General features: G+C 37.1%; 1 protein-coding gene across 4 annotated transcripts; it reads left to right on the top strand.

Moving 5' to 3' along the window:
* The first annotated feature begins 811 nt into the window (after positions 1-811).
* Positions 812-27026, top strand: fyb1b (FYN binding protein 1 b). 4 transcript variants are annotated; one of them, XM_055179704.2, is made up of 19 exons: positions 812-966; positions 15917-16859; positions 17667-17790; positions 17871-17923; positions 18013-18026; positions 18117-18163; positions 20326-20434; positions 21689-21848; positions 22632-22758; positions 22899-22918; positions 23033-23093; positions 23214-23309; positions 23668-23708; positions 23785-23863; positions 25625-25724; positions 25809-25962; positions 26046-26079; positions 26166-26194; positions 26315-27026. In XM_055179704.2, the coding sequence occupies exons 1-19, from the start codon at positions 964-966 to the stop codon at positions 26335-26337; spliced, it is 2217 nt and encodes a 738-aa protein (XP_055035679.2). In that variant the 5' UTR covers positions 812-963; the 3' UTR covers positions 26338-27026. The 4 variants fall into 4 exon arrangements, with proteins under 4 accessions (XP_055035679.2, XP_073727412.1, XP_055035678.2 ...); XM_073871311.1 differs by lacking the exon at positions 812-966 and adding an exon at positions 7358-7430 and having other exon boundaries at positions 17871-17912; positions 18014-18026; XM_055179703.2 differs by lacking the exon at positions 812-966 and adding an exon at positions 7358-7430.

The raw sequence follows: 27026 nt of genomic DNA, 5'->3' as shown, positions 1-27026 counted from the left end.
GTGTGCTTTTAAGTCTAGGCAATGCTTTTGAGTTGGTGAAACTGTCCATGTATGTGTTATCTAAGCGATTTTACGATCCTTTGTGAATAGGTCTTATTGAGTTAGGAGTCCTCTCGACTTCTTTTAAGCTGTCCCAGACTTAGGTGCTACTTTTAGGGCTAAAATGCTTCGTGAATTACTTTTATTGAAAAAAATTAGGAGTCCTAAAGTTAGGAGTGACACGCCCATTATTTTTAAGAGTTGCTCCTAAATTCGCCAGTTAGGAGCTACTTTTAGCCTTAAAATTCTTTGTGAATACGGCCCCAGAACTTTAATATATTTTGAAGTTCCTCTGTTCTGTTGTGACAATAAAGGAACAAGTTTCTTTTTAAAATGCATTATCATATTATTTTATTTAAAACTCATAAATAACTACAAAACAACTAATGTTAATGTTTTGTTGCGCGTTTCTGAAGAAAAAAAATTGGTTGATATATCGGAATATCGGATTTTAAAAGCAACAAACATTTGTATCGGTATCTGCCTTCAAAATCCTTTATCGGTCGGGCTCTAGATTGTACCCACAATTTTTGTGCAATGCTCTACCACTGAGCTACACGAACACATTGCTGATAATATATTAGCTATTTAAATAACACATCTTTATGATTATTCCCTACCAGAATGAAAAAAAATATTTTGGGTTTATATTTCCTTATAATCCTGCAGAGCAAGGAAGTATACAGTAGTATGGAAAGAGCAGTTGTTCAGTATGGGATAGGCAAATAGATTTGATGAGAAGAGAGATACTGTACGGCTTCCTGTGATGACAACGCAACAGTCAGTCAGCAGATAGGGGAAGTAGCCAGGAGAAGGCAGGCATTTTCAGTCACACATATACTGACGCAAACAGAAATACATTCACACTTTGGATTGTGAGCTGTCACCATACGTGAACGTTTCTGACATTTTGGCTCTACTACTATGGTAAGTGTTATTATCCCTGAATTGTAAATGACAATGGGTCGTATGTAGTCTGTAGATGTTTTTATGGGATACCTGAGAGATGATCCAGGCACAAATGATTGTAAATATGCAGAAGTAAGTTGTCTAAATTGGTAAGCTGTCTAAAAACAGCTGGTGACCCAATAGTCCAGGCTTTTTAAAGTAAGATGATTCGAAAAAAAAATCTGTTGGTTCAATAATACTAAGCCTCTCTACATAATGACTTACTTTATACAAAAACCTTTTTTGGGGTCATTGACATGTTGGTGTCTCCCTTTCACAACTAGCTTAACCAGTAATTTTATTTCAAGTTAGTTTTTGTTAAAAGCGTCCATCAGTTATTTTAAATGGTAAGATTTAAAATCAGAAACACAATGTTGTGTAAAAAGATTGTGTAACGTTTCATCAGTTTTTGCTTCGCCAACACAACTCAGTTCCTTTCCATCTTTAACACACTTCACTTTTCTTTCGACATTTGTTTTTTAAGCTTTTTGGCATCTTACACAAGACCTAAATGTTCTTTTAATACATAAACAGACATTTTTCTAAAATTACATCTGGTTTTGCGCTTTGGTCACAACAAACCATTCTTGTACTCATTTATACCACATTATCAAAGTGAAACTTTGAACACCTGTTTCAGATTACATAACAGACACATTTTGGGATCTCCTAATTCAGCTTTTCGTTGGCATCTAATGTTTTGGGGACTATCTTAGAAATGCATAAAAAAGCCCATTTAACCGTCTAACATGTTAACACATGACAGGTTATATTTAACATTGTGCCAGTCAACCCTCTACAGAATGAGAGTGATGTGGACTTTTCTGTGAGGCTGCTTTGCATGTTGGATCCCTTGTACAGTATGGTTGTTGTTATAGGACAGACTGTAAATAAATAAAAATAGATTCCAAATTTATCTGTGAACCACTTATTTATTATATACTGAAAAAAACACTGTTTTTTTTCTTAAGTTGAAGTTTTCTTAAAATGATTTTTTGGAAACTACATAATTAAATTATGGACACTGGTTCCACATAATTAAAATAAAATTAACGTTAGCTACTGTTAATTTTATAAGAAAACTTCTTAAGAAAACCCGGTGTCCACAGGATTTTTTTAGTGTAAAAAAAACGAATAGGAGAAAATAAAGTGCTGAAAAAAGCAGAACATGAGAAAACATTTCCTCTTTATGTACCGTGTTAAATACTTTCAGTTATTTGTTTAGGACATACACTGTAAAAAATTGCTGTAATTATGCAGCTAGTTGCCAGTAACTTACTGTAGACAGGGCTCGAAATTGCGACCATTTTGGTCGCATATGCGACCGAAATTTTATCTGTGCGACCTTAAAATATATTTGGGAGCATTTGTGCGACTGCCCATTTTGTTGTGACGCGAGTTGATTGTGATCCTGCGTGCTGGCGCTGCCTGTCCCAGGTTCAGTGTTCTCTCCAACGATACATAACCAATCAAATTTCACCATAAAGTTCTTGCGTTTAATGAAGACCGCAGATTGGCTAATATGAGCGTCAGTCATTCCTTGTTGCCGTGAAGCGCGGAAATGTGAAAAGACGAACGCGTCGGGAGCATGACAAGAGCGAGCCGATTACAGCCAAGGTTATTACTGTATTTTTTGACGACGATCCGGATTCAAATGTAACTCCACCACCGGAAAATACGAGTTGACGTTAAACCTTTCAGAGAGAGTGGCTTAAAGATTTCGAGTTTCTATGAAAATGTAACTTAAATGTGTTTACTGTAAATCCTGTAAAACGGCGTTAATGGCGGAATCAAAACATTTTAAGCGCCAGACGTACCTTGCTTAAACATGGCGAAAGTGCCAAAAACATGTCATGACAAATGTGTTTATTATTGATGGAGACACCGACCTGTCTGTCAAAGTGTGTTTGATGGTGTATGTGCGCATGCGCTGGTGAATGGACATTCGACAAACATCCTTGTGGTCCATGTTGCTGTGTAATACGACAATGCTGATGGTATGTTTTTTTTTTAAACATTGCCTATTTAGTAGTAAAAGCATCCTGGTAATCAGTTATCAATACCAATATATAAGCCTTCTATATTAGGGTCACTTTTGTAATGTCACAATTAACAGTGTTTTACGTGTTTGCTAGATTTTCTATGTAATCTTAATCATGTTACCTGTAATTGTTAAATTATTATTGCTGCTATACTATTTCAACAGCATTTGGGTATTAATTTAGGAATTTATGCAGCAAAAAATAAAATAAAATAGAAGACCAACTTTTAAATGCTGGCCATGGGACGTGTAAAGCCCGGTGGTGGTGTTTTATTTTCAATAAAATAAATCTATTAACATTTACTTTGTAGTTGTGGAGCTTTTTAATTTTTGGATGTATGCGCCTAAATTTTTGCTGGTGCTCTTAACTCTTTAAAGTTGGGAGCACCAGTGCTACCAAATAAAAAAGTTAATTTTGAGCCCTGTGTAGAGGATAAAGACTGAAAATGTTTCATGTTCATTTAACTTTGAACAAACTGTTGCCAGTAAATAACATAAATGTAAAATCTACAGTAAGTTACTGGCAGCTAGTTGCCAGTAATAACCAGTAATACTGTAATTTCTACAAAAATTCGAGATTATATTGATTTGTTATTAGATACAGATGTATTAAATAGAAATAGTAATGTTGGTAATGTTTGGATGTGGATAAAGAATACAATATAAAAAATGCTGAGTTATTTTCAACCCAGCATTGCGCCCAAAAGGGAAAACCCAACGTGTTGAATTGTAATTCAACCTATGCACGGTTGTTTCAAACCAAAATGCTGGGTTGTTTTAAACCATTGTTGGGTCAAATATAAAATTTTCTGGGTTAATTTAACCCAACAGCTGGGTTTGTCACCTTTTGACCAAAAGCTAGGTTAAAAATAACCCAGCGTTTTTTAGAGTTATACAAATAAGGAGGACAGATATTTGTGATATTTGTCCTGCTCCTCCTCCACTGTGATTGGACGGCCGTGTGAGAATTGACATTGATGAGCTGAGCTTTTCACCCAAAGTTGAATATTTTTCAACTCTCTGCAAGCGCCGGCTTCCAGCATGGAACAAAAACGCTAGCTGCCAGCTTTTTAGAAAAACGCAGCGCTTCCATTGGAAACAATCGAAAACATACGCCGGCCGTGGGCGTAAAAGCTTTGGTATGCACGCCCCTTAAAGGGACACTCCACTTTTTTTGAAAATATACTAATTTTCAAGCTCCCCTAGAGTTAAACATTTGATTTTTACCTTTGGGAATCCATTCAGACGATCTCCGGGTCTGGCGCTTCCACTTTTAACATAGCTTAGCGCAATCTATTGAATCTGATTAGACCATTTAGCATCACGCTCAAAAATAACAAAAAAGAGTTTCGATATTTTTCCTATTTAAAACTTGTCCCCTGCCATTAAAAGTTACTAAGGAGACTATTTTCGGCTGCTGCGTAATATCATTGCGCCTCCTGCAGCCATGTTACAGCAACAAAGTCCTTGATTATTACGCCAGAATGAGAGTATATAGTTCCTAGCCATATCTGCCTAGAAAATCGCAACTTTTAATTTTTTGTCGGTCTTAGTACATGATGTAACCACAGAAGAGTCAAGTTTTAAATAGGAAAAATATAGAAACTTAATATATAAAAAATTTTTAACGCAATGCTAATGGTCTAATCAGATTCAATGGATTATGCTAAGCTATGCTAAAAGTGCCGGAGATAGGCTGAATGGATTCCAAAACGTTAAAAATCAAATGTTTAACTCTAGCTGAGCTGGAAAATGAGAATATTTTCAAAAAAAGTGGAGTGTCCTTTTAAGGTTTAAAGGAACATGCCCACATTTTGGGAATTTAGCTTGTTCACCGTATCCCCCAGAGTTAGATAAGTCCATACATACCTTTTTCATCTCCGCGCGTGCTGTAACTCTGTCTGACGCAGCCCCCACTAGCTTAGCTTAGCACAAAGACTGGAAGTGAATGGCTCCAGCTAGCATACTGCTCCCAATAAGTGACAAAATAACACAAACATTTTCATATGTTTTGATTTGTATACATAGTATACATACTGGGAACTATATTCGAGTGATTAGCGCAACTCTGACCGAACTCTCTGCTCCTCACCAGGGGCTTCTCGGGTGCTGCGAGCAAATCACTCCGCCCAAGTAGCAGTGCTTCGTCTTCTGAGAATATAGTTCCCAGTATGTATACAATGTATACAAATTAAAACATATGAATAGAAAAATGTTTGTGTTATTTTGTCACTTATTGGGAGCAGTATGCTAGCTGGAGCTGCGTCAGACAGAGTTACAGCACGCACGGAGATGAAAAAGGTATGTATGGACTTATCTAACTCGTGGGGGATACAGTGAATAAGCTAAATTCCCAAAATGTGGGCATGTTCCTTTAAAAACACATTATCTTCCACATACCATACATTATTGCTCCTCCACTATGCCTCACTTTTCTGAAACACGCAGATTTTTTCAAAGCTCATCGTTCTGAAAAGTGCATTGTGCTCTGACTGGACAGCTATTCAGTGCGTTGTGATTGTGACGTAAATGTTACGCCCTTTACCAGAACACAGCGTCTCCATGACGTGCAGTCGGCGGCAACAATACTACAACGAGAATAAAAGTTACACCTTTTCTTTGCATATACATTTGGGCGGTGTTATGCAAATCTTCCCACACAGCGACGAAAATATGACCATGGGGGTGGGAGCAATTGATAAAATAACTTTCACACGCTCGCAAAATGAAACAAAAATGAAAGAGGCCAAGAGCAACTGCTTTAGTTTTATTAATGATAGTCTAACGCTGAACATTGTGGGATCACACTAAAAGTCAGGACTGAAGTAAAAACGTTGTGCTTGTATAATTCCACATTCGATCCACAGGCGGAGAGTAGTTGGTTTTTTGTGGCTGTTTGAACACATTTGACCACATTGACCAAATGTATCTTAATACCAGGTGTAAACAGCCTTACAGAGGATTTTGGATCTTAAAAAACTGGCAAATGTTCATGATACTTCATGAACACCTAATGCAACATAATCAAGCCAAAATAGTCATGTACAAAAGCAAGCATTTTAAATGGAGATCCAATATGATTTACTGTAATACAATGCACTTTCTATATAATCGATTGGATTATAGACCTTTTCTCAGTACTACCTTTACTTTTTTTTAGCAATAACTTTCAAAAATGGCTCTAGGAAGTCAAGGGTCTACATGAAGCCATCATTTTCTCCCATGGTCAAGCAAGTGTGATATTAAATATGTGTGAAAATGTGATCACATTCGCGTTCAAAATATCACTGCTCCAATTTCCTGTAGCCTACCTTGAACTGCTATTTTTTGCAGTGAGCTAAGAGGCTGTATGTGGCATTCATATCTATTAATGGTCAAACATTTTTTCACTAAACAAGTTAGAGCTCACCAAACTTGAAGTTTGATATGCAGTAAAAGTTGAAATGTTTATACATATGCTAGCGTTTCCAAACGCCTTCCCAAGGTAATCAAAAACAGAGGGCAGTGTGACCGCTCATTAACCAAATATTTTGTGCGTGTGGCTGAATAGTATACGTCTCAATTAATAATTTACAACCTTTTTTGTGAAATGTTTTGCTTAAGTACACTAGTAAAATAACCGCGATTGCAAATGTATGACTTTCATATCTTTTGACTTATGTGTCCATACTGTACATTAAGAAACCACTGTACATGTTTTAAATAGACTTACTCCACTTGTGGGAACTGACTATGCTGGCGTTGTTGGTCAATAGCGTTGGATTTGGTTGACCAATGTTAGTTCCTGTGTCTAAGAGTTTCTCTTTTTTACTCATTAAGTCAACAGCACAGAGTTTACGGTACGTCTGGGTCAGGTCAGTCACATTAAAATGCTTGTCCAATGCTTATCAGCTCTTCCGGGTGCGAGGTCTATCCTGATTTAAACACTAAGGGTGCGTTACACATCTCTCCAAAAGCCTCTCAGGTTCATCTTTGTATCCCTGAACATGCTAACACAGATCTTGAGCATTGTGTGTTTTGTAGAAAACAGAAGTATTAAACATTATTCAAGTAAAATGGTTGATTCGACATTACAGACATGTAGTGTTTTTTGGCCAGAAAGAGATTTGCATTCAATTGAGTAAAATTTGAATGAAAGCCAACCGACAAACTGGATTAAAGAACTGAGCTCAGTCAAAGTGACATTTATGCACGCATCAAAAATGATACAGAGTTAAAATACACAGTTATTCATTCTTTTGTCTATGAGAAGTTGTATGTGTGGTGACTTCCTGCTAGCTGTGTTTGATAAATGCTCTCAGTTCCTGTGTGATCACATATAGATCTCAGGTTCAGTTGAGAACAAACTGCTCTCATAGAAAAACCAGCAATGCTACAACACAGTACAGACCCAGAGTCAGAGGTAACCGTTTACAATGATCGTAATCTGTAATGTTTTATTTGTGGTTTGCTTGACTTTAATGATGTAGCTTCTAATGTGTTAAATTCAAAGTACTTATAGCACTTGGGCACAGTATGTTATTTTTTTGAGGCTGTACAGAAATAATTTTCCATTTCAGGGGTGTTTAAGAAATTTCTGCAAGCAAATTATCTTTAATTTTTATCTTTCGTTGTTGTCACACGGCATGTTTTATTTATGAATTGTACTTCCATGGAACCCCAATAATGGCCTTGTAAAAAATGCTAACATTTGGGAATGACAACCAAAAACATTTAATGCGCCAGTAAAACCTCAAAATTATCGTACCTAGTCTGTACGAAACAAGACTTACTACAGAAAATGCAATGATTGACACAAGGTAACAAAATACGTGAAATAGTCACGCATTATTTTGCTCAGTTTTGCGTGGCATTGTCACATATTTTCACCCTTTTACGTGCCCGTCCCATGCATTTCTTTTCCGTGTCAGTTTCACGTATTGGTTACTCAACTGTTTTTCCTGTTTTCTTACAATTGTCGATTAGGTTTTGGGTTAGAACAACTTTCTGTTACATAAAATTACCCAAAATATTTCTGTCATCCTTACCCAAACCCAACTGTAACCCTAACGTCAGGCGACAATGGTTTAAAAAGCATACGAAAAAATTGTATAAACCAATAATTAAAGTGACATCCTAACGCAAGCAGCAAATCTAACCCCAAACCGAAGCAACAATTGTTTAAAAATAGGAGTAACTACGTGAAACTGACACAGAAAGAAAAGCGTGGCACGGGCATGTAAAATGGTGGAAATGCGTGACAATGCCACGCAAACCCGTGCAAAATAATGCATGACTATTTCACGGAAATTTGAAAGATCATTTGTTATCATTCAGCGTTATGTTTTGCTATAAAACTCTGTTGTGGTGTTGTGTGTATACAGAGTCTTGCAGTATTGCCAAGTCCTCGCCTTTTTGGACTTAATACCGTTGTCACACTTAGATGTTTATAGTTTTTGGCTTACTAAGCTATCAAGTTTTGGGTGTTATTAAACTGTGAAAGTGCCGGTCCTAATATATTATTGACTTTGAGGTATAGGATTTGGGTATATTTTGGTTATTTTTCTTGTTCCCTGTTTTTTCCATGCAACATCAAATGCTCGTGCTTCTGTGATTTTCTGCACCGCGCATAAAGAAGACTTTTTCCCCCGATCTCACACATTTTCTTACCATTTTCGCATGGGTTTGGGGTTAGAACGACTTTCTGTAACATAAATAAACATCCTAACCCAAATCCAACTCGAACCCTAACATCAGGTGACAATTGTTTAAAAATCCGAAAGAAAATAGTATAAACCAATAGTTAAAGTGGCATCCTAACGCAAAAAGCAAATCTAACCCCAAACCAAAACGACAATTGTTTAAAAATAGGAGTAACTAATACATAAACTGACACGAAAAAGAAATGCGTAGCACGTAAAATGGTGGAAATACGTGACAATGCCACACAACACGTATGTGCAAAATATAAGTTATTTTATAAAGCAAAATAATGCGTGACTATTTCACGAAAATTTGTGAGATCATGTTGTTATCATTCAGCGTTATGTTTTGGCATAAAACTCTGTTGTGGTGTTGTGTGTATACAGAGCACTGTCTTGCAGTGTTGCCAGGTCCTCGCCTTTTGGGACTTAATAACGTTGTCACACTTAGCTGTTTATAGCTTTTGGCTTACTAAGCTATTAAGTTTTGGGTATTATTAAAGTGTGAAAGGGCCGGTCCAAATATATTATTGATCTTTGAGGTAAAGGATTTGGATATATTTTGGTTATTTTTCTTGTTCCCTGTTTTTTCCATTCAACATCAAATGCTCGTGCTTCTGTGATTTTCTGCAGCGCGCATAAAGAAGACTTTTTCCCCGATCTCACGAATTTTCTTACCATTTTCGTGTGGGTTTGGGGTTAGAATGACTTTCTGTAACATAAATAAACATCCTTACCCAAATCCAACTCTAACCATAACATCAGGCGACAATTGTTTAAAAATCTGGAAAAATAGTATAAACCAATAGTTAAAGTGGCATCCTAACGCAAAAAGCAAATCTAACCCCAAACCAAAACGACAATTGTTTAAAAATAGGAGTAACTAATACATAAACTGACACGAAAAAGAAATGCGTGGCACGTAAAATGGTGGAAATACGTGACAATGCCACACAAAACGTATGTGCAAAATATAAGTTATTTTATAAAGCAAAATAATGCGTGACTATTTCACGAAAATTTGTGAGATCATGTTGTTATCATTCAGCGTTATGTTTTGCCATAAAACTCTGTTGTGGTGTTGTGTGTATACAGAGCACTGTCTTGCAGTGTTGCCAGGTCCTCGCCTTTTTGGACTTAATACCGTTGTCACACTTAGTTGTTTATAGTTTTTGGCTCACTAAGCTATCAAGTTTTGGGTGTTATTAAAGTGTGAAAGTGCCGGTCCTAATATATATTTGACTTTGAGGTAAAGGATTTGGAAATATTTTGGTTATTTTTCTTGTTCCCTGTTTTTTCCATGCAACATCAAATGCTCGTGCTTCTGTGATTTTCTGCACCGCGCATAAAGAAGACTTTTTCCCCGATCTCACAAATTTTCTTACCATTTTCGCATGGGTCTGGGGTTAGAACGACTTTCTGTAACATAAAAAAACATCCTAACCCAAATCCAACTCGAACCCTAACATCAGGTGACAATTGTTTAAAAATCCGGAAAAAAAAACAGTATAAACCAATAGTTAAAGTGACATCCTAACCCAAACCCCAAATCTAACCCCAAACCCACGCGAAAATGGTTTAAAACTAGGAAAAACAATACATGAAACTGACATGGAAAAGAAAGTCTGTGGTATGGAGACAGAAAAATGCGGAGATCCGTGACAATGACAAGGATAAATGTGCAAATATTATGTGACTATACCACTGAACTTTGTGAGATCATGTTGTTCAGGAGAGAGACCTGTCATGTGATTCACATTTAAATACCTAATCAACAACTAGTTATTCTGTTATGTACATTCTATGCAGAGTTTCTGTAAATGCGGTTGTCACTAGCTGCATTTTGCGTGAGTTAATTCATCCCATTGTCAGTCTCGTAAATTACTAAAGTGTGTGCGTACAAAAAAAGGATTAAGCATTACAGAATTTATATGCAGTGTTTTCAAGGCCATTAAGAGTTTGACCAAACTGTAAAACTACACTCTTAGAATGGATGTGTTAGTTTAGGGACTAATACTTAATGTGTTGTCCCAGAATCCACACATCTCCGTGTTATTATTGGAACGACACATTTTGTGTTACTTTTAACACAATTTGTGTTTAATTTTAACACAAAATAACACATAATGTGGTATAAAGGAAATATCACATCCTTTCTTAATGTGTACATTTTTAGTCACACGTTGCACAGACCAATTTTGGTTAAACCTCAGAAACCTGCATGACCTGTTTCAATTCTAGGACGGATTCAAATGGGTCACATAGGTTTTAAGGGACAGTGTGTAAACTTCACACTGCTGCCAGTTTTAATGTACTGTACATGTTGCCTGCATTGCATGAAACAACAAACTGTTTACATTATAGATTCTTATTTTTATTTTCTTATTATTATTATGCTGTTATGTTTATTACCTACCATATCTCAAGGCAGTTTGTAAGTAGTGAGGAAAATATTATTTTATTAATTTGTATTAATGGACACGGTTTTCCTTTTTTGTTCGAGTTACTCAGCACGACTTTCTTTTTCATGCAACTTAGCACAACTTTTAATCATATGTATTTTTAATGTACTTTTATGCCCACAACACATTTCCTTTCTACCATTCAGGAGTACATATGCTGTATTGTTTTTGTTTGTCATTTTGTATTCACTGTTAAAGGTTTGAGTCCGGGTAAGTGTTTGTGTTAGGCGGTTTGTGCTAGGTGGTTTACTGATTTATACACAATACAGGCTTTTATTTTTGTTATAATATGAATTTTTACAACCCAGTATCACGAAATTACGTACCCATAGTCACGTAAATTTGTGAGTCTTTTCCGTGACACTGACACGTTTTCCCGCCTTTTTGCGTGAACATGTCACATATTTCTGTTTGCGTGTCATTGTCACGTATTTGTTACTCAACTGTTTTGTCCTATTTTCTTGCCATTGTCGCTTCGGTTTAGGGTTAGATTTACATAAAATGACATTTTTACCCAAAACCCAACTCTAACCATAATGCCAGGCGACATCAGGAAAAAGAGGTATAAACCAATACGTACAGTGACATCCTAACGCAAACACCAAATCTAACCCTAAACCGAAGCATCAATGGATTGAAAATAGGACAAACAGTTAAGTAACAAATACGTGACAATGACACGTAAACAGAAATACGTGACATGCGCAAAAACATGTCTGTGTCACAGAAAAGACTCACCAATTTACGTGACTATAGGTATATAATGTTGTGATACAGGGTTGATTTTTAATATACCCCATACCGGTGTGTGGCAGGACACCGTTTGAGAAGGGTATATTTTTACACTGTTGCACTGTGTACAGCTGTATGTGCTAGTAACTTAAGGGCTATAGATAGTGACCACTTTTTCAGACAGCGTGAGCTTTTTTGCAAGTACTCACACATGTGTGATCTGCAAATTTGGAATGCCTTCTTTAATGTTATTTCACATTAAAAGACGAGTAGATCACGAGCCCACCCATGTGCAGTTGCAGATTTAGGCATGGGCGACGTGGGCAGCTAAATACAGTAGGGCAGCACGGGGGCACCTGCAACAAAAACAGAATGTGCCACCGGGCTTTTACCGCTCATTTGCATTTGCATGAGTTAATTATTTTATGTCACCATGCACTCAGTTCACCTACTGATATACACAGCCCTGCGGGAAGTCAAACACAGAGTCAACCACGAGAAGGCGCGGGGGCATTCATAAGACATTGCAGAGATGAGATATAGAGATACATTGACACAAAAACATTCATATGAGAATAAAGGTTTCAGATATCAGGTGCTCATGTCAGGAAAACTAGATAGAAGACGGAAAGCGTGTAAAGAATAAAAAAAATGGATATATCAATAACACTCATTACAACATGATAACTGGATAACACTGACTGGATATAACCTATTGTATGTGTAGTTTACTAAAATAGATTCTGCTTTAACAAATCAATTACATCCTAGTAATTGTATTTGCTAGCTGCTGACCTAAGATCAGCTTAGGGAATCTCTATGTCTAATTTTAAAGACTATTCTGTATTTGGCTAATATGTTGTACTGTGCAGTTACCTGGGCTTGAACTTGAAGGATTAGTATTAATAATGCAGGTTGCAGACCTTTTCTATTTATTTGTTTAATTATTATGTATGCAGGTGCCTTTGCATGCTGTTCAGTTGTTAAAGAAGTCTAAACTTTGCAGTTTAAGTCAATCTAGTGCAGTGTTTTCTCTCTTAGTCAGTAGAAAATGTGGTTAACACATAGTCATGCATGAAAAAACAAATACTGCAATATACTGTCATATACAGTCATTTGTGGACATTTGTGTCCATGAACATGAAAATAATATACTAATTTTTTTTGCCATGAGACTGGGTTATTACCTGCACAGTTAAGGAAACATGAGCAGACCTACATTTCACTGCAGGTTATATCCTTAATACAATAAAAACTACATCTGTTCCTACATTGTCATAAAAATTGTCAAAAAATGACCTCTTGTTGTCTTTGTGGTGATACCCGTTTAAGAAGTACATCTTTGCATCATAAACTGTAAAAAATATGGACGTAGTGTCCGTGACGGTTTGTGAAGAGCTTTTTGGACGTGGGTGAAGCTGAGGTGGCTTGTTGCTGAAACCACGCCCACCTAGCTCGATGGTAGTGACAGCAGTGGCAGTTCACCCGTCACTCAAGTTGCCGCGGCCTTAATTTTGCAGAAGTTTAAGGCTTAATGTGATTTAAACAGATGAGTAACAAAAAATACACCCCCCCACACACAGTTGTCATGAAGGGAAAAATTAGCTATATAGACCAAAATCACTTTTTGTATCAGGCTGTAAACACTTGTGATGCACCGATGTATCGGCTGCCGATATATATCGGCCAATTTTTGATGAATTTGAAACCATCGGCATATCGGCAATAGCACGAGAAAGGCCGATACCGATTGTTTATTAATTAACTGCATCAAGAAATCCATTATATGTAAAAAAGGAGTTAATGTTGTTAATAAAATAAATGCTGAATAGCAAAAACCACCTCTGAAGGTTGTCATGCTGTCTTATTATATTTGTTTGCCTCTCTTATTATGTTGGTCAGTTGAATGTTAATTAGATCCAATCCATGTTCAGTAAAAATAATTTGATGAAGAAATAAACTATCTAATAGACCAACTGTATAGTATTGTATACAAGTGTTTTTATATCGGTATCGGCCAGAAGTTGTCTGTTTAAATCGGTATCGCCCCAAAAATATCCTATCGGTGCATCCCTAGTAAACACATTTATTTCTGCTGTAAAGTTGGGCATTTTAACATGGGGGTTTATGGGAGTTGACTCTCTTTTGAAGCCAGCCTCTAACGGCCGTCGATAAATTGCAGTTTAAAGCAACACTATGTAGTTTTACCTTTAAATAATGTCTCTAAAATTATTTCAGTGATAGAACAACCTTTAACTGGACAAATTGTACTGTTGCTGCAACCTGAGCAGCCTCCTAGCTGCTACAAGCACACTCCGAAAGTGGCGGTGGAGGGTAGAGCACACAGCCCCGCCCCTCCCCCTGTCTGCAGAAGAGTGTCTGATACCAAGCACTGTTGCGATTTTCAACCACATGGGGGAGCTGTAAGTCATTTTTACATGGAAACTACACAGTGTTGCTTTAAGTCCAGTCCTTCCAGAAAAACAACGAATCCTTAATCTTGCGGCACGTTTTCTTAAAAAATGCGATGGAATATGCGGGATATTTATGCAATTTTATGCAATGAAATTCCGGGAACTTGCAAAAATTGCCGGAACTTGCAAAAACTGTTTGCAGCTTTTCATTAATGTTCACATCGCGTAATTACGTCAATTCGTAACATTCCCATGGCAACACCCTTACGAAAATTAACCATGGTTTTACTACAGTTAAAACCAAAAAAACAATGTTTACTGTAGTAAAACCATGGTAACAAAATAGCCATGGTTTTGACAACCATGGTTTTCAAAAACCATAGTTAAACCATGGTTAGTGTAGGAAAACCATGGTTTTGCTTATAGTAATCAATACACCAAAAAACCATGGTTACTACACTTTTACCACAATAAAACCATGGTTAATTTTCATAAGAGACATGGCTGCACTTGTGCAAGATATATGTGACTTTTTGCTACAAAAATGTGGGGATTATGAAATCATGCATATTTTGTGCACAGAAATCTGCAATTTATGCGGCAAAAGTGCGGCGTATTTTAAAAAATGCGGCCCCCACATAAATATGCAGACTTTGGCTGATTACGCATATGCGTTTTTCTAGAGGGACTGTAAAGGGGGTCGCACACCGGACGTGCAGCTCAGCGACGCGTTGCGACGCGTCTAGGACAACTCGGAGGTATCGTACACCGGAAGTGCACTTTAAATAGCGCAAGCTTAGTCAGAGCGTCTACTTCAAAATGCAAAATACGTTAGCAGCCAATGTAAATCGTTAATGATTTGGGACAAATATGATGTTATTTAATGTTAAACTTTGTGAGTTTCGCTCTGTGCCGCAATAGTGATTTGAGCAACTTCCTGACTCAAAGTTGGGCGTTGCGGACAGGCGCCACCTGTCAGAGCCGATGTGCGTATACTCATAGAAAACAATGTGTTCGATTTTTTACAACGTAGAACAGTGTAGCGCTCAGCTGCGCGTCCGGTGTGACCCCCTTAAGTCACTTCCGTAATGGCTTCATCAGAGAGATCGGAAGGTTGCCCCTCGCTTTGCACCTAAAAAGTTTATTTTAGTACTACAGATGTAAATTTTGGTACCAAAGAGTGCATATTAGTAAATCAAAGGTGCATATTGGTACCAAATATGCACATATCTGTATCTAAATGGTTTTTATTTAAAATGTACCACCCCAGTGACACAGCTTGGGACCATTTTAATCATTCTTTCCGACTGTGTATAGCTCACACACTTGTTTAAAGTGGTGCTATTTAGTCTATTTTTTCTGCTTATGCTCAGAAAAATCCTTAAAAATGATGCAATGTTATTTAGATATTGTATAATTCGTTGGGGGGGGGTGGAAAGGGATGATTTGACACAGTGACTCATAGTTCTTAATAAATCTATTAGAACAAGCATAAAAGTTTCATAACAAAAGCAAACGCACACACAAAAGATGAATGTATATAGGATATTGTGCCTTGTCTCTGTTCCTCACACTTTGGCTTTCAATCTCCACTTGCAGGACAAGTCGTCAGATGTGAAAGCCATCATGGCTCGTTTCCAGACTGGAGGTGCATCTGTGGATGGCAGTCCGGGGGTTCGTCCCAAACCTCCTGTTCAGCCCACCTTGTCCTCAGGCCCAACCGTGGCTGCTAAAAAGCCTGTTCTTGAATCCACCCTCTCTGGTGGAGGTCCTACTACCTCATCTGCACCCAAACCTAACTTTTTAATAAAGAACACAGTCAACACAGCTAAAAGCGCTCCGGACGTGCACAATCCTCCGAAGCCTAAAGCTCTTGTTGGTAGGTTCGAAAACGCACAGGAGAATAATAAACCCAACTTTAAGGTTCCCGTAAAACCCAAACCACCAGAATCAACCCAGGACGCTGAGCCGAAGGCTCCTTTTCCAAAGACGCAACTACCGAAGCCTTCACCAACCGGCATAGTGAACGATTTAAAAACCATAAGTCCAAAGCCAGTGACTCCTACAGCAAAGCCACCCTGGGTCACACCCAAAGCTGAAGACAACAGCAGTAGCCCTACTCCCACCCCTCCGAAAATGCCATCTGCGCCTAAACCGAAAAGCACAATGGCTTTGATACGGCAGCAGCAAGAGGAGGACGGCAATGCAGAGCCTGCTGTTAGATCCTCTTCGATATCTAATATGAAACCATCAAGCTTCCGGGTTAAAAATAATTTCAACAAACCCGAGGAAGGCGTTAAAGAGGCTGCTAAAGCGTTTGGCACAAATGAGTCAGTACCAAAGCCAGTGACCTCTCAAAAACCAAACTTTCAAAAAAAACCTACTGGACCCCCTGCACAAACAGTCAGCGATGACCCTTCGGCTCCAAAGAAGAAACCTTTACCCAACACCTATGCCCTGGGAAGCCGCCCTGCTAAACCCAACAGGCCGCCCAAAGTTGACATTGAGAAATTCAAAAAAGGCACAGTGGCTCCAACTGAGGGTAAGTGCTATCTGTCTGGCACCTCATGTTTAAGGATGAAAATAAATGGCTTTCTCTAAGACATCAGTTTTTAATTTAGTCACCATCTCGGGTAATGAAACTGTATCACAAAAAAAGAGCGCTTCATCAGTTATATCAAAGCCACAAAGTCTTTGTACGCAAAGCAGCCACTGCTACTATGTGAAACGGTAGTCTTCGGGCTAAAGTGGTTTCCGTGGTTTTACTTGTGACTGCACTGCATTCCTTTGAGACAGAGCAAGCATGCAAGATATAAAAACCACCATGTAGATGAGAAACAATGGCCGAATGCACACATGTGTTGTAAATAAAGACAATAACATAATAAAATGAAATGCTTAGTTGCACTGACACATCTTTTGACTCTATCTTTTGTATATATAAACATTTCCCCATATATTATAGTATATAGGTAGTATAGAAACATGCAATGAGACAAAAATGTAGGTGTATCAAAGCAATAACAACACATTGGAAATTCAAGAATGTCTGCACTGGTAACTTCCTCATTTATGTTTCTCATTTTACTTGAAGCTGAAGTGAGTGAAAAACAAGGAAACTAATTTAAAATGGGAACCAAGTTTAGAGAAGGCTTTCAGTTTTTATATGGTTCACATCTGGTATTGTATTTAAAAGGTCGTCTTCTTGTCACCTGGATATTGAGTATCATGCACATATACGGTATAGATGCCACTTAGCATGTGCATAAAAATACTTATTGTGTTGCTAACAGTGTAATAGTTGTGTCAACATTCGTTTCATTTAAATCGTTTTGATTTTTTCTTCCAGTTCCTGCACCGAAGAATGTGATCCCCCCTCCTCCACCGGCTTCCCACCCCAGTAACCAACCTCCCCCTCCGTCGTCCTCTCAACCCAATCCTCCCAGTCTGCCCCCACGACCTTCGGGACCTATGTGAGTGCCATACTTTCTTACTAGCAACGATTTATTTTCCAAGTGTGATGATAATTCATTACCTTATCTGTTGACTGCAGAATTCAAGATGAAAATTATGATGACGTGGAGTGCTTAAGGGGGTCATCTGCAGGTAGGTCTTTACTCGGGTCATTTAAGGATGTCATTTTTGCACCTGCAGATTATTCCATCATTAAATATCTATTATGTTTATCATTGCAGGTCAGCAAAATGAGGTAAGAAACCTACAAAAAAAACTGTAATTGGACATTATACTGGCAGTCTGTGGTATAGTGGCTCATGTTTTATCATTTATTTACACACAGGGAAGTGGAAGTGATGGTGAGATATATGAGGATCTTGATGATAGTAGGTAAGTCGTTTTCTAGTCTATTATTGAGGTTCATTCGGCTATCAGTGTTCACCCAAAAACGAAAATTCACTCTCAAGCTGTAGGCTATGTGTATCTGACTTCCTTCTTTGAAGCTAAATACAGTCAGCGTTACATTACATAATATCCTGGCTATTTTCAGCTTTATAATGAAAAACACACCCGTCCATCACAAACTAATCCATACAGTTATTAAATGTCGTCCAATGTGAATAAATGGGTTTTTGTAAGAAAATATTTATTTTACTACAGCTGTAAGCACGTTTACGAGAAAGTTGAGATGGGTCATTCCACCGAATCGGTGCCATTTGCATGTTGTAACTCGTCAAAATTTAAGTTGATAGTTTTCTTGTTTTTTAACACTAAATTTAATAACACACATGTTTTACTTTTCAAAATGAGTATTGGTCCATCTCAGGTAACTAGTTTTTTTACATAATTCTTAATGGAGAACGGAGGCATTTTAATGATAGGACTGAGTTTTTAGCATAGATTTAGCAAAAAGATGAAATATAGCTAATAGCATAAAAACACTTTCTAAAAATGTTTTATTTGAAAATAATCCGACGACATAAAAGAAATAATATAGGTAACAGGACCATATAGCATCAATATTATAAAATATACAGAAAAGAAAATGAGAAAAGTGACTTTTGATCTTTTTGATCCAGATGATGTCACTTCCTCTTGAAAATGTGACTTGTGGAATATTTCTAAATTTTCAAAGGGGGGAACATGTTGGGTAACAGGACTGAGTGAAATCCTGGGGACATGACTAAAATAAGCATGTTATCTAAAATATTATGACTCTTTCAATGGTAAAAAATATTTAAAGCAAAGAAGGGATATGGACCCACACAAAAAATGCAAAAAATAAATGTAGATTTATTTTTAAAGGGCAAGTTCGGTATTTTACACTTAAAGCCCTGTTTTCAGATTGTTTATGATGAAATAGAACGCTTTGACTGAAATTTGGACATATGATGCTGGCCCGAGAATTTTCGGGTGTTTATTGTATCACCTTCCACCTCTACAATGGGTGTATAGGTGCACAGGAACAATCCTTCCTAAAATGCATTAAACTTTCATTTACAAAGACGTGAAACTCACCGAGTGGTCAGGGCTGTTCACTGATATGCTCACACAAAAGTCGCTGCAAAAGACGCATTCCAACAGGTTTTATCGTAGTTTTTGCCAACTCCATTGACTTGTATAAGATATGCTGTGAGGTACGGTATTACTCCGCACCAGGAACCTTGTTTGTATTCTTGCAATTGGCAGAGGTGGATTATCGCCACCAACTGGGCTGGAGTGTCTATTATTCAAGCTCTCAACGGAAGAATGTACGGATGTGAGGCATTTGGAAAAATAGCTCCACAAGTTTACAACGAATGCTAAAACACCTGTTGGAGGGCGTCTTTTGCAGCGATTTTTGTGTGGGGGTATCAGTGAGCACCCCTGGCCGCTCGGTGGGTTTCACGTCTTTGTGGACGGGGGTTTGGTGCATTTTGGGAGGGATTGTTCCAGTGCACCTATACACCCATTATAGAGGTGGGAGGTAAAACAACAAACACCCGAAAATTCTCGGGGCAGCATCATATGTCCAAATTTCAGTCAAAACAGTTCTATTTCATCATAAACAATCTGAAAACAGGGCTTTAAGTGTAAAATACCGAATTTGTCCTTTAAAGGTAAAGTATAGAGATAGAGATAAAGATAAAAAATGCTATTTTTTTAGTGTTCTGTGTAGTTTTTATTAATGTTTTAAAATATTTTGTTTAAATTTGGTGTTAGATTAACATGCAGGACACTTTGCTGAATAATAAAATGTATTTTGGAGTTAGTTTTCATGCATTTTTATACTTTTAATATTCTGAGGACAGCAATGTTACTCATTCGGTGGAATGACCCAGATCAGCCGGAAGGCTGACCTCTTACTCAACATTACAAAAAAATCAATTGCATCACCTCAGAAGACATTTTTGGGTCAGTAAAATGTGGTCTTACTTTCATTTTGAGTAACCTATCTCTTTAAGAATGTCAAGCTAAAAAAACAGTAGTTGCGTCTATATATGCAGTCGGCCATCTAGTGTAAAAATTGTGTGAGTATGTTCTGCTTAAAATGATTTACCTGTTTTCCACAGATCTGCTGCCGAGTCAAGTCAACCTCAAAAGAAGCAAGAGAAAGAACAAGATATTAAAAATCAAAAAGAGCGGGAGAAAAAAGAAAAAGATGCCATTAAAAAGTTTAAAGTAAGCTTTGTAAAAACATACATTTCCACATGCTTTTGCAAGTTTTGCAAACAAAAACATGAAACATGTTTCTATTTAATATTTCCCTAAATGAAACTGCATAATAAGAAATATAAGATACACAATTACACAAATTATCCTGTTCAAAAACATACACACTTGGTTCTTAATATCATGTGTAATATTACTCCAATTTTGTAAAGAGTCCCCCATTAGTGTCTTGTTTAAAGTGGCAACACTGAAAACTGAAGAATGCAAAAGAAAAAATTAAAAGCAGTACCAGGATGATTTAGCCAAAAACATAGGGAGGAATTCACTGTCCAGGACAAACAAGAGACGTATGCACAACTATTACAAAAAGCTGCAAACAGTTATTGATGCTTGATGAAAAAAACATGATGTAAGGCCCTATGATTACCACGATGCGAAAAACGTAAACGGAAGAATAAAAATGGAATTTACTGTATACGGAATGTCACAGAATTTAGCAAACAGATTCCATCATAACTGATTAATCGGCAAAAAAATTACATTTTCATTTTGTGTAATGTTGGACGTAAAAAAAGGTACGTCCGTATCTTTACGTTTTTGGATTTCAAACAATGACAAGCGCCTTATCAGAGCGCAAGCAGGTTTCGTTAAAGCCCAAACTAAACTATATTTAAAAGTATATTTAAAAGACATTCACAAATTCAGGAAAGATGAAGAAAGTAGCGAGTCTACCGCTGCAAGAGATATACTTTATAAGTGTATGACCCTAGGACGCAACACTCCTGACATCTGTTTACAAGCGTGTATATCTGTATATCTATAGTTCATATATCTTCCTCAGACATAAAGGCTCATGAAGCGTGCACACAGGAGTAGTCAACTGTATTCGTTTAATGTTTTTAGTTGATAAGATATGCTTTTTGATTACTGAAATTTAATTTAACCATTCAAATCAGAATCCAGAAAAAAAACTGAAAACACGGAAACTGAGAATAAATAAAACGGAATTTGGGAAAAAAATTAATGGATTTTATAGGGCCCTAATGATGTTACCAAACTATTAAACTGAATAACTGGGTAAATTCAGTTGCTATTCAGTAGAAATATATGCAGAAATCTGTTAATGTTAAATTTAATTAAGCTGTACTAATGCAACTTTTTATCTTTTTGGTATGAGTATGTAAACAGTATAATTGTCACCAACATGTGCCCTTATATAAGGGTTTTTGTTTAACCTTTTTGACTGGTTTGTTTTTTTCACAGTTAACACCTCCCCTGCGGGTTATGCATCAGGTCAAAGCTAAAGCTGACTGCAAGGGTGGAAAAACTGACCTTTGTATGAAGAAGGGTGAATCGATTGATATCATTCGAATTAATGACAACCCAGAAGGCAAATGGTTGGCCAGGGGTCAAGATGGGTCATGTAAGTGTTAATACTATATAGTACACACTAGGGTGGTCGTTATAATGGGTAAAAAATTTTTTCGAAATGTTCAACTTTCACCCCCTAAATGAGTTAGGATATCAATAAAAACACACTGTGCAAAATTTTGAATCGTTCCTACAATATCTATATATATCTATATATTATACATGCTAGCACAAAGTATCACATAATACGCAAATGTGTTAAACTTTAAAGGTCTTGAGCAACCTCTAAATATGAATTAATTTTGAAAAACATTTGCCAATTTTTTTATTTATTTATTCAAACATATTGCTGGGGTGAGAGCATAAACTTTAAAGAGTTGAAAAATAAGCACCACTAGTACACACTGAATTGTTCTGGGTAGACTTCTCAAAAAAAGTTTCCTTTTAATAGTTACACTGTAAAATATTTCTGTAGAAATTGCAGTATTACTGGGTATTACTGGCAACTAGCTGCCAGTAACTTACTGTAGATTTTACATTTATGTTATTTACTGGCAACATTTTTTTCAAAGTTAAATGAACATGAAACATTTTTAGACTTTTTCTTCTACAGTAAGTTACTGGCAACCAGCTGCAAAATTACAGCAAATTTTTTACAGTGAAATGCAAACTAGTTTATTTATTTTACAGCTTACATCTAATTATTTTGTGTAAAAGTATGTGTCAGGTTTTGAAACAAATTTTAATTTCATATGCAAGAATGGTGTCAAAAATATCTTATCTACAATATCTTATTCACGTTCTAAATATATAATCAATTTCCTCTTTATTTCAGTTGGGTTTGTTAAAACGGATATGGTTGAGATCAACTTCAGTGCACTGAAGAATCAAGGCATGTCTCTTCCCTCTATACCTGTAAATGACGAGGTGTACGATGATGTGGGCTCTACGGATGATCACGGGTAATGATTCGAACAAAACTAGTACTATGTTGTTTTTGTAGAGCATTACGGGATGCCACAATGCACAGACATAGAATAGTTTTTTTTTCTTGTGAAGTTTGTAAGAATTTATATTATGTTTCTGTTTATTCGTATTTCAGAAACATGAATGGTCAACGGGGTAAGTTGCAAAAGAGAGAATTACTTTCTAGAAGTTTCAAAACATGGAGGCACAACTGTAAAGTTACAGTTTAGGGACTGATTCATGTATAATTCTGCCCTCTGCTGTTCACAGTTGTTTTACCCCCACCACCAGACGATGTGTATGATGATATACCAGATTCCAATCCAGTCAGGTAAGAGCAAAACAAATCGTTTAAAAATATCAGCCTATACTCTATGTGCATGACTGTATTACTGGGCACCATTATGGATTCATCTCACCCATACTACTGTGCATTACCCTGAAACTATAGCTCAGCAGATCTCTCAAAGTCTTTCTCAAAACGCAACTTCTTGGAGATGCTCAAAAGCTCAGTTGAACGAAGAAAAACTACAGTCCACAATAATGAGTAATTTTTACATTAGTAAGATAGAATCAGAAGTTTTTAATCTTAACCAATCATCACAATCATTACCTAGTAAAATTGCATATATTTGCATTAACAAAGCAAGCTTGATTGAATCATACTTGACATATTTATAATCAATCCAATCTGTGTTAAAACTCAGATTTCTCAGATTTTCCTCAATCTTTTCAAATCATGATGATTCCTATTTCTCTCTCCTATTCCAATCATTTTTCAGTGATTCATCCTCTTTTGATTTCACTTTTCTTCAGATGAATATTAATATTTGAAAATTTTATTATTTACATATTGCCCATGAACTATCAAATATTCACATACTCTTTTCCTGACTGTTTTCCAGCATTCCTCCTCCTCCACAGTTTACTCCTGAAGGCAATAAAGGTAATACAAATATTTGTATCTGTGTATTATGCCTTCAAATGAACTGTGCGCTAAGCTCTAACTCTACATACTGTAGGTAAAAATAACATTCCAGACGGTGATGGTGAAATATACGATGATGTTGATTCCTTCCCTGCCCCGCCACCTACTAGCAGGTAAGCAGGTTTTAATTTAAGCTGCATGCACACCCCTAGCGACTAGATATGGCGGAGCGACGCAATCTCCTTCATTTTAAAAGCGGGGGGCACAATTTTTGAGAAATGCTTTGGAAAAGGGAGTCGGGCCGAGTACCGAAACACACTTGTAGCCAATCAGCAGTAAGGGGCGTGTCTACTAACCGACTTCTTGCCTGGGTTGCGTATTTGTGGGGCGGGTCTATTAAAAGAAGGTCCAGATTCTATTGGGGTAGGGGTGTGTTTGTTTCGGTGATTTCAATTATCAACATTGGCTTTCAGAAATTCTGCACCCTGCCTTTAATGGAAGCTTGACAACTTCCGTCAACACAAGCGATGGTTATCTTTGGCGACAGGAAGTGGACGTTTCCAGATATGTGACAAAGGCCCTCTTTACACCTAGTATAGGGTATACGAGCAACTTACTTTCACATTCCTGTTAAACATAGTAGATCGCTTTCGGTTTTATATGCTATACGCTGACATGGTGCTGTTTTCATACATGAAGCCTTTAGGAGCTGACAAACATGAGAATAACCAATGTATCTTAAACCTAAGTAAAATAAAAATAAAAAATTATACTTTATATCTTTTGACAAAGGCATTTTCTTCTCACATACATTCAGATATTAGAATAAAAAAGAACATAACACAAATAATAATACTACGAATAACAATAACAAGCTACGATAGCACATACTGGCAACCGGAAGCGATCAACCCAGTTTTCCGTTTTAATCACGTGACGTCCGACATATGCCGTATTAAGATGAGTTCTGATCGTTTGGATCACAAGTGAACAACGCTCAATACAGGTGTAGACAGGGTGTAAAGCCCGGCATACACTGCACGATTATTGGCTGTCCCAGACGAAAGATTGCCATCGTGAAACAATCGTCACGATTTCTGTGATCGTGGCTCTCCATCGGTGGTCCTATGTCGTACAATGAGAAAGGTTCAGAGACGGCCGTTTTCCCGGCCTTGCGTCCAAAGATAGCCTACGATAGTTTTCTGACAGTGTCAGAAATTCGGCATGATCACCGCATAGTGTGTTTGCTGCTACGACCTGCGAGCCGGTATTTGTTTACCACGAGCGCATGCTGGTGACGTTGCGCAACGTGTGATGCTGACGCCGAAGCTTCCGTGTCATCATCGTTCTGAGTGTCATGTGTGTTGCTCGTGTTTTCAAAAGACGTGTTTTTTGCGTTATGTAAACCATGTGCATCGCGTGTTTTGTCGGGATGGGTGCCTGCTGCACATGCGTCAATACCATTTATGATAAAAGAGACGCTCACGTTCACAAAATACACGCAAGACACTAACAGTAAACTCTAATTACGCATGATTATGCGAGTATCTGTCAAACGCAAGCGTTTTTTTTTATCATAAATCCTTTAGACGCGTCTGCAGCAGGCACTTATTTTGACAAGGCACGTGATGCACATAGGTTCACTCGGCGCGTGGAACACATATTTTGAAATTACTAACCACACACATGACGGGCTACATACTTGTTGTGTTGAACTTTGCATCGTCCACCCTCTAAAAAATTAATCGGTCACAACTGCAAAAAAAAAAAAACGCCCACTCTCCGTCTATTGAAGTCGCTGGCGGTGTGCATGCAGCATAAGTGCTTTGCCATGAATGTTATATAAAATATAATGTAATATAACCAGAATTCAACCTTGACATGCATAGTGCATATGCACATTTTAACGGTTTGATAATAATGATATTTTACAGCATTCCTCAAACGAAGTCAAAGGCCACCAAAGTGCATGAGGACCCGAAAAAGCAAAAAAAGTTTGAGAAGGAAGAAAAGGAGTTTAGAAAGAAGTTTAAGGTGTGGATAAGATAGAAATCCTGTTGACTTATAATGTAATTGTTATAATGTTTTTCATCACTTTCTGGTATTTACTTATATCAGTATGAGGGAGAGATTCAAGTTCTTCAGCAAGCAACAATTGCGATCAGTAAGAAGGGAGGTGGGAAAGACCTGGCTGTGCAGGCTGGAGAGACCGTAGACGTCATCAACAAATCTGACCCAGACAAATACATCTGTAGGAACAAGGAAGGCAAATGTAAGTGATATTATCTGTGACTCCACACATTGTGGTACAAAGTAATGTTAAATAAATAATGACATTGTGAAATTAACTTTCAGTTGGCTACGTCTTAAGCAGCAACATCCAAGAAGAGTAAGTAGCATTTCTTAACGTTTTATGTGATTTACTTGTCAGCCTATAAAAATGCACCAAAGCTGATTTCTTTTTTGTTTAAACAGTGAGGAAGTCTATGATGACATTGGAGATGGTACGTACAGACAATTCATCAAATTTAAAATTCAATAATAAATGTTATGTTATTTAAAATCCACAGATAAATAAATAAATGCATCTAATATGTAAAATCACAAAAATGATGTCTTTGCAGACTGTATCTATGATAATGACTGAGGATTTCTTCAGCACTTCATCTGAACTTGCACCTTTTTTCTGGCCCTATTTGTTTTCTTAATAGTTGATATTGTATGTATTTATTATATAAAAACATGTGCATTTGGAGTATTTGATAAACAGAACAACTTACGTGTCATCATAATGTCATAGCTGTTGAAATTGTCACCTTGGTTCAGATCTCACGAGAATTAGAGTTGGCCAAATTATTCGTATGAATTCATACGAAGTTAATCGTGCAAGAATGTACGACTCTCATGGAAAAAACGAAATCCTAACCCCGCCCCTAACCCCAACGTCACAAGGGTGAAAGCAAATCGTACCAAAACTTACGAAAGTGGTCCTATGAATTAATACGAATTAGCCAACTTTCATTAATCCACTTCATGAGTTTTGTTTCCGCCAAATAAACCATTTGTAGAGGGATGTTTCATATTCATATTTCCTGTAATAATTTGGAGAAAGTTAAGCTGAAACTAATCTCGATGCACATTTATACATTTCTGTATGTAGGCTATGTAGCTGAATGTAAGGCAGTATTGTGTAACCAGCTTATTTTCATTTGCTTGTCACGGTTTTGTATATATTAAATAGACAATTGGATTGTTCATTGTAGGCTACTTGCTAACAAATGTAAATTGCTTGGTTTTCATTACTTGCTAATAAATGTATAAAGTTGTTTTACCTAC

Source organism: Misgurnus anguillicaudatus, chromosome 9 (assembly GCF_027580225.2).
Source record: "Misgurnus anguillicaudatus chromosome 9, ASM2758022v2, whole genome shotgun sequence".
In the NCBI taxonomy this organism is placed as follows: Eukaryota; Metazoa; Chordata; class Actinopteri; order Cypriniformes; family Cobitidae; genus Misgurnus; species Misgurnus anguillicaudatus.
This window is presented reverse-complemented; position numbering and strand designations above follow the sequence as displayed.

Coding starts and splice junctions, on each gene's coding strand:
- fyb1b (XM_055179703.2), top strand. CDS start 7,398: ATGCTACAACACAGTACAGACCCAGAGTCAGAG. Junction 23,310..23,667: donor ACTACAGTCCACAATAATGA/GTAATTTTTACA, acceptor ACTGTTTTCCAG/CATTCCTCCTCCTCCACAGT. Junction 23,709..23,784: donor TACTCCTGAAGGCAATAAAG/GTAATACAAATA, acceptor TACATACTGTAG/GTAAAAATAACATTCCAGAC.